Here is a 14,721-nt window from a genome sequence, read left to right as displayed (position 1 = left end):
AATATGTGTGTTTCTTTTTAATAAATACACGTGTGGATTATTAATAATAAACAACAAATCTTCAAGCACTTACCTCAATTATTGATCCTTATCAAATAAAAATAATAAACTTAATTTTTTATATTAAACTTATTTTTTTATATTAAACTTATTTTTTTTATTATACTAAAAACAAAAAAATATGTCAATAATTACCGTAGGAACCGACTATTAACCTAATATTATTTATTTAAACAAAAGAAGTTAAGAAACTAAGTTTCTCTTGTTTTAAACTTTCTCAAAAAAATATTCAAAAATGGGATTTGAGAATTTAACTATTTTTAATTAAAATAAAAAATTTACTTAAAAACTATTTTTTCATTCTTATAAAACCATTTAATATAGCTGAATTAAATTTTATAGTAAAAATAGTTCATTGCTCTATAATTTATATCACTAAAAAAATTTAGTATAAAATAATAAAGTGATTTATTATTAAAAAATTATTAATATTTAAAGTAATTTCTATTAATAATAAATAATTATAAAATAATTTCTTTAGTATATAAATTAGTTACAAAAGTTTAACAACTAATATTTTTTAAACTCTAAATTAGTTTTTAAAATAGTAATTGAAACTAATTTAAAATATAAATCTTTTAATAGTTAAAACTTTGATAATTAATAGTAAAATATCAATTAATAAAAATTTAGTTAAATATGAAGAATTTTTTAATTTACAAAATAGTCTCTAATTTTAATTAAAGTAAGTAATTATTTTAATTTTTAAAAAAAAAAATTTATTTAATAATTTTTTTAAATTATTTGTTTAAGTTTATTTTCAACTCTCATTCTCTTCCAAAGAGAGGATTATAAAAGTTGTAGCTTAAAGACAAGTGGTTGGATTTCCGTCAGAAAAGCAGATGAGGAAAGATGAAATCGGCCACTGATTGTAGTGTCATTTAGCCGAATACCACGTGGTCCATGGTCCCTATAAATTTATGAGTGACACATCTACGTTCAGACAAATTGCCTCTCCGTCAGTAACAGTTTTTGGCTTCATATCACTCATACGTAGCTTCCTTCTTCATCTTAAAAACTTATGTCTTCAGATTAGGGCTACATTTTATCTGCCAAAAGCTTGTAGCTCATATGCAAAGAATCTGTTGGCCATTTAATAAAGATGTTTTATGTGTTATTCTTCAAAACTCCTTTGAGTTTGAGGAAATATGATACCAAATATATACAATCCAAAATTCATGCAATTATCTTAACTAATTAAGTAAATTTAGTTTAAAGTGACATCATTAATCTCTCTACACATGCATGTAGGGCAATGAATGCATACGTATAAGTTGTGACATAAAGAGACAATATAATAAAGTCTAGTAAAGAAGACGACGGAGAAAAAGTTACTCAGAAACATGGCATATTAACTTAATTTTGAGAAAGGATAGTGGTGATGAAAAAAACAATGGCAGGGATATAGGAGTATATGGTTGATGGCGAAAGGGTGTGGGGACTCAGAAGCTGTCTCTGTCAGGAGAATGGGGTGCAGTGGTAGCATTTGATTTTCCTTTAGGCAACACTAACAAGTTATGTCTTTCATCCATCTCTTCAGATCTGCAAAATCCTCATCTCACCCCCCATTATTACAAACTGAACAAAATCCATAAATTCTACACAGTTACTGCATAGTGCTAACAATCTAACAAACCTACTCCATTTGAGTTTGAATACAGAGAGGGAGGCAAAAAACTCATCCTGATAAATTTGGGATACATATATAACCATAATGTTATATTTTTTATGTGCTTCTTGTATTGTAAAAAAAAGGTTTTTTAAAACCATATTTTTTAATCTGTTTTGATAATTTTATTTTAATTTTGTAACATGTGGATAATTTGTTTAGTTTTTCAAAGTTCTTATACTATATTACATTGAAAATGAATATTTTTTGTTTGACGTGGTGCTTCAATGGAATGTACTTAATCGCACGTCGCAATAGAAAAAGAAAAATTCTGATGATGAAGCCTAATTACAAATGGAAAAAAGACAATGACTAAGGATAAAAAAAATAAAAATTATTAACATGTATAAGAAAAAATTAAGACCTAAAATTTAAAACTGAAAAACAATTATGTTAACAATATAACTTAAAAAAATGAACAAAAACAAAGATTAAGATAGAAGTTACGAGAATAATTTTAAAATGACTAAAAAATATTAATTTTTTTAATAAAGAACTAATACTTTTATGCTACCAATTTAAAAAACTATACTATATACACTATAAGCAACAATATTTATTATAAGAAAAGCTATATATACATATTAAATGTTTCAACAACAATTTTAACTCATTGTAAATGCTCTAAAATGCATGTATGCCTGTATATCAAATTAAAGATGTGATAAACTTATTTATATCTTTTGCTGGGTAAAAATATTATATTTTTCCCTAGATTAAATGGGCTGTCAATTTTATCTCAAATAAAATGGAGTTAAATCAATTCATAAAAAATTATTAGTGTAATTAATTATGTATTTTAAGTTTATCATATTTGGACATTCTCTGCTATTAAAACATACAAAATAATAAATTAGTCTCTTTACATATTATTAAAAATTATAAAATAATTTTTTTACCAACAAAAATAAATAAATAAAAACTAAATTAAAATGAAGAGTGCTCCAATCTATATTTTTTTTATCACTGTTAAATAAAATAAATAAATTTAAGTATATAAGATACTCCAGTAAAAATATCTATATCTATATTTATAAGAATTTCATCCAAAAAAATCTAACTCAACCAACAAAAAAAGAAATAAAAAAAATTGAGCTACACAATTTTTTCCCTACTCTCTTTTTCACCAAGCAATGGTTTATAACCACAATTCCAAAGAAGTATGGGAAAATCAGCAGTTATAATTGAGCCTAAAGTAAGAAACTGCATTCCAATAAGCACTGACAGCAAAATAGAAATAGTGTCCAAAATTCAGAAAAAATTCCAAAATAATAAATAAGTCTCCTTACATATGAGATGAGAACCACACAATTTGGAACACATTAATAAATTTTCTTCAAGTACCTAAAAGATGTATAAGGTGTTACAGTATGTTATAAACAATTTTTTTTTTTATAAAGGAAGCTATGGGTTTATATTCAACATTTTTCATTTACACAAGACAAAAATATACAATTTGTTTTTTCCTTTTTCAATTAATAATCTTAAAAAACATGAGAGCAATACATAATGAATTCATTAATAACCTTAGAGATAATTAATAATAATAGTTGTACAAAAATTAATAATTAAGTAATTAATTATTTCAATAACTAGTTTAACTAATATTTCAGCATTATTAACCAAAATTACCCTTGTAAAGTTAGTATACAAAATTGTACATAAAAAATAAAAAAATTAAATATATAATTGTATATATTTTTAAAATCTTTTACAGTATTAATAGAAAGAAGAAAACAGGGAAAATATATAGATAATGATTGCTATAAAAAAAAAGTATTGTAAAATATAATGAATGAATTATACATTTCTTTTGTATATATATATTTAGGTAAGTGTGGGGACTGAAAAATAGCAGATAGAATTTTTGTCGGTTTGAGTACTTGCATTCTACAGCTTTATTTTTCCTTGTCTCATCTTAATTGTTTCATCATCATTATACATTGATTTTAAAAGTTAATTGCTAAATTTTTTCATCTCTAGTTATACATTCGTTATTTTTATTTACTTTGTTTTTTGTGATATTATATCTGTTAAAAGTTAAGATTTTTTCTGTTCAAACCAATCTCAGCTCCACTCTATTACCAACTCTCACATGTTCTCAAATTAAAGTTACTTGATCTCAATTTGAAATTAAAAGTTGCTTGCCAATGTTATTCTTTAGCATGCATTTTCAATCGGTATTATTGGAAAATTGACATGTCATAGGAAAAAAAAAACACAAATAAAAAACCCATTTCAGACTGAATTTTGCAACTAATAATATTCATAGCCTTTGATCTCTTCACATTAGGATGGGAAGTTTGTGTTTCATGGTGGATCATTGGATAATCAACAAGTGTGCATTGCCTCGTCCACCCAACCAAAGTCGGTTATGGCAGATCCAATTAGCAGAGCGTGTGGCCACCATGATTTATCCTTCAACAAAATAGAGAACCAAGAAAACAAAAGAGGTAACTACGATCAGTATGAAAAATGGTTGTCTTCAAATGTGAGGTTCACTAGAAAGATGATGAGCCCACCTAGCACTAACAGTGATCTGGCCACAAACAAATTCGATATTATTAGGGTTTGTGCAGATTGTAACACAACCAGTACCCCACTCTGGAGGAGTGGTCCTAATGGTCCTAAGGTCATTTTTCCCTTCCTTCTTTTCTCTAATTAATTACTTAATAATTAACTAATTATACATTGTTTACACTTGATACTTCGAAGTTCTGTGCAAATTAATTAAGAAATAGACCTCTTGGTGGTGCAGTCACTTTGCAATGCCTGTGGCATTCGGCAGAGGAAGGCAAAAAGAGCAATGGCAGAAGCTGCGAATGGTTTTGCTCCTTCCACTTCTGTGGATGCAAAGTCCAGAGTGCGTTCTCACAAGGAAAAGAAGTGTCGTACAAACCATTCAGCGCGGTTCAAGAATAAGTGCAAGACTGCAACTAGTGGTGCTGCTAGAGGAACATTATCGGAGGAAGACTTGAAGGATTTTGCTATAGGTTTGAGGGATGATTCAGATTTGAAGCAAGTGTTTCCAATGGATGAAGTAGCTCAGGCAGCGTTGCTTCTTATGGATTTATCTAGAGCCTTTCTTTACTTATAAGTATAAATATTTCTTCCATCTATTTATTTTCTACTAAGATCGCCTGGTTTCATTATTTAAATATTAACCAATTAATGTCTGCTGATTAAGAAATGTAAGAAAATATAATATATATTTTTTAATAGTTAACACATAATTTTTTAATAGTAAAAATATATCCTATGCCACGTAACACTCTAAAATTGATGTATTTAATTTTAATTAAATATATAATATTAAAAATTTATTAAATAAAAAATAATTTAAATATTAATAATTTTTTAATTTAAAAAATAATATATAATTTAATCAATATGTTAATTAATTATTTTTTAATAATAAATATATTTGGATAATAAAATCAAAATCGCATAATGAGACATAAAAGAAGCAAAAAAGGATTGTTGAAGTACTGATAAGGAGCAACACAAACTTGAAGGTCCTTAGGAAAGGAAAAATTGCAAGTCATTCACTCATTGAAATTGTGAAAGAAAATATTGAAAAATTCATGTGGATTGGAAATAGATATTTATAGTTTATAAGAAAATAATATAAATCTCATTTTATCAGTTAATTTTATAAAGTTAACTTAAATTTAAAATTAATTTGTTTAATATGATATCGAAGTTTAAAAAAGAATTTGTTGAATCGTGCAAATCTCCCAATCACTTGTTAATAAATAAAAAATGAATGTAACAGAAAAAAAATGTGTTATTACATCATGCATAAATTAACCTATCCTCAAATATCTTCTTTAAATTATAAAAATATTACTGTACATATTCTTCATAACTTTTTTTTGTTACAACTAAGTAATACTGTTTGCGTAAACCCTATTTTACAATAGTGTTAGCATTAAAAAGTGTAATTAAAATATATAATATAAATAATACTTATCAATTATATTTTTAAGTTTTAAAAAAGAAAGAAAAAACTTTAAAAAAAAAAATCCATTTAAGAAAACTATCTAACTCATATTGTGATTTGTTTCTATGAAGAATAGATATACATAGAAATTGTATTTATTAAAAAAAAATTGGTATTCTTAATGGAAAGAATGTTTGCCCAAATCAAACGACAGTACGATAGTACTACTAATCCTAAAAAAAAAACTAATCCTAAAAAATATCTAAAGTTGGTGTTTCTGTAACTTTTTTTTTTTCAGTTTTTCTCCCTTCATTTTTAATTTTCTCTAATTTGATCCCTGGATTTTTTTTTTTTATGTTTTCTATTTTTTTTCTATTTCTGTTCAATTACCCTATTACTTTGAATATGACACCTTTAAGATCGAAAGGAAAGACATTTTACTCTATGAATCATAAGAGTGAAACGGACACTCATAAGTATAATCTTTAAAACTAGATACGAGAACACAAATCTATATATTATATAATTATAAATTATATAAATTGACAATAAAAATTTATGTATATAAATATGTTTCATATTATTTTTTTAGTAGAAATATGTTTTTCATGATTGGTTCAAAAAGATTTGTTTTTTATTTTCATAATCATAATAAAAATTTATACAATAAGTTTGAGTTTTTATAAAATTAATGTATTTTTTCTTTTTTAAAATTATGTTAAAACCGTACTAGAATTGTCGAAAATTTAACAAATACTTTTTGAATTGAATACTTTATAAATATGTGTCCTACAAGTGTCATACGAATATCCGACACCGACACGCCATTTAAAAAATAATTAAGGAATATGAATTACTTAAAAAAAAATCAAGGACATAAAGGATGGATAATTAAAATTTAAGAGAATAAAATTGTGGTAAAAATTGTTACGGACCAAAATTGCGAATTTTGAAAAATTATAAGGATAAAAATTTAATCAAGAAAAATATTTATTATAAGCATTGTAAATAGATTTAAAATATTTATATCAAAAAATTTAATTAATAAATAGTCAACCATATTAGTGCTATTTATCATACAATTTATGCAGATATTTTAAAATTAGTTTCAAACTAAAAGAAAAGTACAGAGAACTTTAATAGTCGTTGTTTGAGATTTTAATTCTGTAATAGTGATTTAATTTAATTTAATCAAATTTAACATTAATAAAAAATAATTTATTTTGATTATTGATATTTTTACTATACACAACTTTAAAATAGAGAGTAAATAATTAAAATATTTATACTGTTGGAGATCCATATCGAGATTAAAATCTTTCCTAGTATATAAGTGGATGCAAACCTCATCTCATTGAGTCAGTTCTATGAGATTGAATTAGGCTTAAAGCCCGCACAAAGCAGTAGTATTATCAGAATTTTAAATAGCAAAATTCAGATGTTATTGGTTAGAATTAGATTTTAAATCTATAACTTTACTAATACTTTTTTTAATTTTATTTTAGTATGCTGTTATGAGTAACAACAATTTCATTTAAGATTTGTTTTCTGTCCATATTTTATTAAAAAAATGAATGGTATATACCCTCCTCGTTCAATATTAATAAAATTATTAGTTAATTTTAATTAATAATGTAAAAAATCAATTTAATATCTGGAGATTAAATTGAAGAAAGAAAAATGATCAGTTAAGCTGAGATTTTTTTTTTATTCAGAGATATCAGGAACCTTTTAATTATATTTACTAAGAAAAGATATGAACGTTTGAACAAAAACGAAAAGTCAAGAGTGACTAAAGGAAAAATGTGAGAAGAAAAGTTCTAATGAGTTCTCCTTCTATAAAACATTTTCTTTAGCTTTTATCTCTCCACCATGAGATTAATGCGAAGGTCATCACTGTTGCAGGAGAGAGAAAGTTGAAGGAGATGACCCAAATTCTTTATATAGTCCATTTTACCGGTAGTGGTTTCACAAATTGGAAATGTTGTCTCTGAACCATGAATCAAGATCTCCCAATGCCAGAGACATGTGTTAGCACATAGGATCTATCATCAACCAAACCACTCATTCTAATCTTCACTTCCAAAAATTCACCCTCTGAAAACCTAGGTGGTGTTTTTCAACACACTCACACTGTGACATCACACCAATTCCATTATACACCTCCATAAGACAAAACAAAACCACCCCAAATCCTTTTTTCTGCCCACATTCAAATGGAACGTGCACGGAGGCTAGCAAATAGGGCAATTCTACAGAGGCTGGTTTCTTCCACGAAGGATCATTCCCATTCACGACGTCTGTCACGTGTTTCTGATTCCTTTGCAAGAGCTAAACAAGAGAAGTTGATCGGAAACAACAGACACCATGCATGCAATGTAAGATCTCGATCCATTTCAGTGGAAGCACTGAAGCCCAGCGACACGTTCCCTCGGCGTCACAACTCTGCCACCTCAGATGAACTAATCAACATGGCCCAGACATGCGGCTTCTCTGATCTCAACTCCCTCATCGATGCCACCATTCCCATATCCATCCGTCGGAAAGAAATGTCGTTCAACACCTTTGACGAGGGACTGACAGAGGCCGAAATGATGTTGCACATGAAGAGCTTAGAAGCGAAGAACAAATGCTTCAAGTCCTACATCGGGATGGGGTACTACGACATGCACGTGCCAACCGTGATCTTGCGGAACATCATGGAGAACCCTGCGTGGTACACTCAGTACACTCCCTACCAGGCTGAGATATCTCAGGGTCGTCTCGAGTCCCTCATGAATTACCAAACCATGGTCGCAGATCTCACTGCTCTTCCAATGTCCAACGCTTCGTTGCTCGATGAAGGCACTGCGGCTGCTGAAGCAATGTGGATGTGTAGCAACATTCACAAGGGGAAGAGGAAGACCTTTGTCATAGCCAACAATTGTCACCCTCAAACTATTGATATTTGCATGACTAGAGCAACTGGTTTCGGGATTAAGGTTGTTGCTGTGGATGTTAAGGATGTGGATTACGGATCCGGTGATGTTTGTGGAGTTCTTGTTCAGTATCCGGGGACTGAGGGTGAGGTTTTGGACTATGGGGAGTTTGTTAAGGAGGCTCATTCACATGGAGTTAAGGTTGTTATGGCGACTGATTTGTTGGCTCTGACTATGTTGAAGCCTCCCGGGGAACTTGAGGTGGATATTGTTGTTGGGTCTACTCAGAGATTTGGGGTTCCAATGGGTTATGGGGGTCCACATGCTGCGTTCCTGGCCACGTCACAAGAGTATAAAAGGATGATGCCTGGAAGGATCATTGGGATCAGTGTTGATTCTTGTGGAAAGTCAGCTTTGAGAATGGCCTTGCAAACTAGGGAGCAGCATATCCGCAGGGACAAGGCCACCAGCAACATTTGCACTGCTCAGGTAACACCCTCGTTCTTCATCCTGATTTGGTTTAATCAAATTATTTGAGTTTGGAGAAATATAAACTTAGACTCCATTCTGGAGTGTACAGTATGAGAGAAATTGGAAGAAAATGAACATGTAAAGTGAGAAAATGGCACATATGATAACTGATAGAGCGGGAAAGAAAGAGATAAAAATGAAATAGAAGATAGAATGACGAGATGGAAGAGATATTCAACTTAAACCATGTTTTAGGATGAATTTAAGTGGTGAGAAGAAAAGAAAAAAGATTAATGGAGAAATTGACATATATGAACCATATGATAAGTGGTGTGGTGCCACAGAAAAGGAAAAAATGAAGAAGTTATAAATGGAGTTAAAACCAGATGGCAGAGAAAGTGAGTTAATGCTTATAACATCTCATGGCCTTATTTTATTATTCGTGGTGGCTTGTGGAGGGCAAATAACTGCTAACGATTTTTCATTTCTAAATTTTCACATTCTATTACCATTTATATTCATTTTCATTTGAATAACTTTCTAGGAATAGACAAGTGTCCTTCCATTAATGCATTTTCTGGGCCGTGTTTCGTTCTTGCTTTAGAAAGCTGATTTTGTTTGATCATTATTGTTTCTACTCAGGCATTACTTGCCAACATGGCTGCTATGTATGCTGTGTATCATGGACCTGAAGGACTTAAAACCATTGCCCAAAGGGTTCATGGTCTTGCTGGGGTGTTTGCCCTGGGATTGAAGAAACTTGGTACAGAAGTTCAGGACCTTCCCTTCTTTGACACGGTGAAAATTAAGACCGCCAATGCTCAAGCAATTGCTGATGTTGCTCGCAAAAGTGAAATAAATTTGCGGGTTGTTGATGGGAACATTGTGAGTGTTACTTTTTATTGCATCAAATAAACTGAGTTTGTTTTCATTTCTTAGGATTACTGAGCTTGGTGCTTTTCAGATCACTGTTGCCTTTGATGAAACAACAACCTTGGAGGATGTTGATAACCTTTTCAAAGTTTTTTCTAATGGCAAGCATGTAAGCTTTGTGGCGTATGCAATGTTCATAATTGTCAATTTTATCATTACTTATTACTATAACAACGTCTAAAATATTAATTAATTATGCAGGTATCCTTTACAGCTGCCTCTCTTGCACCAGAAGTTCAGAATGCACTTCCTTCTGGACTAATTAGGAAGAGTCCTTATCTAACACACCCTATCTTTAACATGTATATCCCTTTGAGCATAAGTTCAATTCAAGCGATTATATTGTGGAAGCTTACGTGAATTCCATTTTCCCTTAAATAGGTACCACACTGAGCATGAAATGCTCAGGTACATTCATAGGCTACAATCGAAAGATCTTTCATTGTGCCATAGTATGATCCCACTGGGATCTTGTACAATGAAGTTGAATGCAACCACTGAAATGATGCCTGTGACATGGCCTAAGTTTGCTAACATTCACCCTTTTGCACCAATTGAACAGGCTCAAGGTTATCAGGTATGTGCAAGGTTAAATGTAATAAAAGTTATTTAATTTAAGCAAAATACAGGATATTAATTTTTCTGTGTCTAAACAAGCAAATTTGGTATCAGGAAATGTTCAAGAATTTGGGTAACATGTTGTGTGAAATCACTGGGTTTGACTCCTTCTCTTTGCAACCTAATGCGGGTGCCGCTGGAGAATACGCTGGATTGATGGTTATTCGTGCATATCATTTGGTATGGTGACTTTAGTCATCATTATGAACATGTTTGCAACCTAATGTGATTTACTTTTAGATATAGAAGTTCTTCGCTTGTTATTTAATTCTAAAAATTATACTTCATTGAGAATAAATTACCTCAATTCTATGTTTCGTGTGGTTCCTTTGCTGCATGAAGTGTCTTCCATTACATGATGCGTACTTATTTTACTAGTTGGAAAAACTGTAGGCAAGAGGAGACCACCACCGCAATGTTTGCATTATACCTGTCTCAGCACATGGCACAAATCCTGCCAGTGCTGCTATGTGTGGAATGAAAATTGTATCAATAGGAACTGATGCCAAGGGAAACATCAATATTGAAGAGTTGAGGAAGGCTGCTAAAACACATAAGGACAAATTATCTACACTGATGGTACAACTTTTGAATTTTACTTGCTCTGTTCGGATTAACTTTGAGGTTGGAGGAACATCTTTGCCAAATTTGTATTTAATATTCATTTGTGTTGGTTTTCTTATAAATCATAGGTAACATATCCTTCAACTCATGGTGTTTACGAAGAAGGAATTGATGAGATATGCAAGATTATTCATGATAACGGAGGACAAGTATATATGGATGGAGCTAACATGAATGCACAGGTTTGTTTTTATGCACATCTTTGCATTCTAAGTAAATATCTTCAATCATGTTACCATGCAAGATTAGGCACTAGGCAAACCAGTGGTTTTGTTGTTGTGTATTATCATTTTGGTCTGCAATTTAATATTTTGAGTAATTTTCAAAATGAGGTTAGTTATCAAGTTGTATTTGGTAATTTGGTTCGTGTTTACAGGTGGGACTTACAAGCCCTGGTTGGATTGGAGCAGATGTTTGTCATCTGAATCTCCACAAGACATTTTGCATCCCTCATGGAGGAGGTGGCCCTGGAATGGGTCCTATTGGAGTAAAGAAACACTTGGCACCATTTTTACCTTCACATCCAGTGGTAATATTTTTTGTTCTGTGTAACATTATATATGACGTGCATAAATGATTTTAGACAGATACTCGTTAGAAAGAACATTGTTCTCAAAGAAAAAAAATCATCTTTAACTTCCATAAGCTTGAACTAAGATCCTTGTAAAAAGTGTACACTTGTGTAACTTTGTTGCACTTTTTCTTTGTAATCAATGATTTGTTACATATGTAAAGGTTCCCACTGGTGGCATTCCAGCCCCTGACAAGACACAACCAGTTGGTACCATTTCTGCAGCACCATGGGGCTCAGCTCTGATATTGCCTATCTCATACTCTTACATAGCCATGATGGGTTCCAAAGGACTCACCGAAGCGTCAAAAACGGCCATTTTGAAGGCAAACTATATGGCAAAACGATTGGAGGTTTGTGCAACGTCATAGTTGCATGCGTTTCTTTTTACATTGCAACTTAATTATACTTGTAAGTTTTACAGACTCATTACCCTGTTCTTTTCCGTGGAGCGAATGGAACTGTTGCTCATGAATTCATCATTGACTTAAGAGGCTTTAAGGTAGGTCCAATTCGTCATGGTGAATGTTTTCTCAACCAATTAGAATTATTCATTATGTACTTAATAGCAAACTATTGTTATGGTAGAACTCTACTGGGATAGAACCTGAGGATGTTGCAAAGCGGCTTATAGACTATGGCTTTCATGGACCAACAATGTCATTTCCTGTGCCTGGCACACTTATGATTGAACCAACTGAAAGTGAAAGCAAGGTATGTTTACATAGGAAACTAGTGGCCTCTCTTTTTCTGCTTTCTATCATCTAATTTTTTATTCAATTCAACTAAACTTCATTGCAGGCTGAGTTAGACAGGTTTTGTGATGCTCTTATTTCCATTCGGCAAGAAATTGCTGAGATTGAGAATGGAAAGGCTGACATCAACAACAACGTACTAAAGGTATGAGTTTGGTTTTTACAACTTTATTAAATAAAAAGTGTTAACAATTGTGCATCACTGGATTCATATTTATTTACAATTTCAATTTAGCTAATAAACTTTTGAGTGATTATCTAGAATATTTTATGCAGGGTGCCCCTCACCCACCATCACTGCTCATGGGAGATGCATGGACCAAACCTTACTCTCGAGAATATGCAGCCTTCCCAGCTTCCTGGCTTCGTGTTTCCAAGTTCTGGCCTTCCACTGGTATGACATCATTTCCATAATTAACCTACCAAATTATCCTTTATTGTGAGGCGATTCTCTAAATTTGTGAGCAATTTTTCTCTTTAATCCTTAAAATTCTCACCGTATATGAAGGGGGTACTAATTGATTCTAAATGTAATTAAACTGTGTATATAAGTACATACCTTTTCTAATTCTGACTTAGTGAATTTGCAGCTTCTGCAATTGTGTTTGACAATTAGAGTAGTGAATATAAAATGTTGTTGGGTGTATCAGGACGTATTGATAATGTGTACGGTGACCGGAACTTGGTTTGCACCCTTCCCCCAGAATGAAAGGTTGTTGAAGAACAAGGTACCAAGTAGTTTATTTATACAATGTATATAAACTCTTCCTATCATACTGTAACTTTCATTAAGTAATGCCTCTGTACTTACTTTTTCCCTTCCCAGCAAACCTGTTCAAAAGCTTCAATTTAAGTTTTTAAATAATTGAAGATTAGAATAAATAATTGTTATTTAAGTACTTTCATTTCCGAATATATATAATTTGTCTTTTATCCTCATATGGCATCTGTTTTTCATTCTGAAATAACTTTTATATGTGCTGGTAACTTTAGACATTCTAGAATAACTGAATTTGTGGAAGAAAACTTTATTAAGGATTTAAAATAAAAAAGTTAAAAGTAAAAACTTGGACGGACACATGTATCGGACATCGACATTCGCACCGACATTCGTAGTATATGTATCGTTAAAGTGTCTAATTCAAAAAATATTTATTGAATATCTAACAATTCTAGCACGATCTCAACACAATTTTAAAAAAGACAAATACATTCATTTTTAAAAAAATTAAAATTATTGCATACATATAAATGTATTTATTGTTAATTTATATAATCCATTTGTATCCTATATTTTGGATATTATAAGTTTTGGGTCAGTATTTGTGCTGCATAAGGATGGTTATGGATTTTTCATTTCAGAAAATTCACTCCAAATCCAAAAGTCAAATATTATTATTTTTATAAAATTTTTCATGTTAGGCATCATTATGCAAATTGACATCTCAGCTAGGTTGAGACAATCATTTGTCATCACATAAAAAAAGTATTATTATTAAAAAAAGAAAAAAAAATATGGGACGACTAGACCAAAATCCATATGTTAACCGAAACGATACATAGGTAGACTATACTTATTCATAAAGAATTTTAAAAACAGACTAGATGGAAGCCTATTATAGCAATGAAATTATTATTTATGAATAAATTCTAAATTAGCCAACTTATTAGCACACCGTAAACGCAGTACAAACTAAGGTAGAATCACATTCAAGCCAAATATTAATAAGTCTCATCTTTTGAGTTTTCTACATATTAGCACATAGTAAACGCAGCACAAACCAAGGCAGAATCACATTCAAGTCAAACATTAGTAAGTCTCATCTTTTGAGCTTCCTCCATAGCATGTATAACTTCATAAAACTCAGCAAACATAATAGTTTAAACTTAAGGAACACAAAGAAAGTATCAATAAACTCCCTCATACTCCCACGGAAAATACCTCCACAAGTAGCAAAACTAGGATATCCCTAGCAAGCCCATCAGTGTTAATTTTAACCCAGCCTGGTGAAGGAAACTCTCATCTAACAGAAGAGGACGAAGAACTTTACCACTACGAGTATTAATACAAAAAAAACTTAATCACGTTGAAGTTCAACATATCATTCTTCATTGAAGCTTTATATGAATTTCCTACTAAACAAGTTAAATATTTAATT

At 30.8% G+C, this 14,721-nt stretch overlaps 2 protein-coding genes across 3 annotated transcripts; both read left to right on the top strand.

The window, feature by feature from the left end:
* The first annotated feature begins 3,702 nt into the window (after positions 1 to 3,702).
* LOC137821351 (protein CYTOKININ-RESPONSIVE GATA TRANSCRIPTION FACTOR 1-like) lies at positions 3,703 to 4,844 on the top strand. Of its 2 annotated transcripts, XM_068625903.1 has the most exons (3): positions 3,703 to 4,182; positions 4,309 to 4,361; positions 4,488 to 4,844. In XM_068625903.1, the coding sequence occupies exons 1-3, from the start codon at positions 4,104 to 4,106 to the stop codon at positions 4,824 to 4,826; spliced, it is 471 nt and encodes a 156-aa protein (XP_068482004.1). In that variant the 5' UTR covers positions 3,703 to 4,103; the 3' UTR covers positions 4,827 to 4,844. The 2 variants fall into 2 exon arrangements, with proteins under 2 accessions (XP_068482004.1, XP_068482002.1); XM_068625901.1 differs by having other exon boundaries at positions 3,706 to 4,361.
* A 2,594-nt stretch (positions 4,845 to 7,438) lies between these two features.
* Positions 7,439 to 13,461, top strand: LOC137822827 (glycine dehydrogenase (decarboxylating), mitochondrial-like). The gene is made up of 15 exons (XM_068627829.1): positions 7,439 to 9,079; positions 9,704 to 9,946; positions 10,026 to 10,103; positions 10,196 to 10,296; positions 10,376 to 10,571; positions 10,667 to 10,792; positions 11,006 to 11,191; positions 11,305 to 11,418; positions 11,613 to 11,765; positions 11,972 to 12,160; positions 12,232 to 12,309; positions 12,396 to 12,521; positions 12,609 to 12,707; positions 12,839 to 12,956; positions 13,213 to 13,461. Exons 1-15 carry the CDS (start codon positions 7,889 to 7,891, stop codon positions 13,269 to 13,271), a joined length of 3,057 nt encoding a protein of 1,018 aa, XP_068483930.1. The 5' UTR covers positions 7,439 to 7,888; the 3' UTR covers positions 13,272 to 13,461.
* The last annotated feature ends 1,260 nt before the right edge of the window (positions 13,462 to 14,721 follow it).

This window comes from Phaseolus vulgaris, chromosome 9 (genome assembly GCF_000499845.2).
Source record: "Phaseolus vulgaris cultivar G19833 chromosome 9, P. vulgaris v2.0, whole genome shotgun sequence".
Lineage (NCBI taxonomy): Eukaryota > Viridiplantae > Streptophyta > Magnoliopsida > Fabales > Fabaceae > Phaseolus > Phaseolus vulgaris.
Note: the sequence above shows the minus strand (reverse complement) of the source record. Positions and strands in the feature narration are given on the sequence as shown.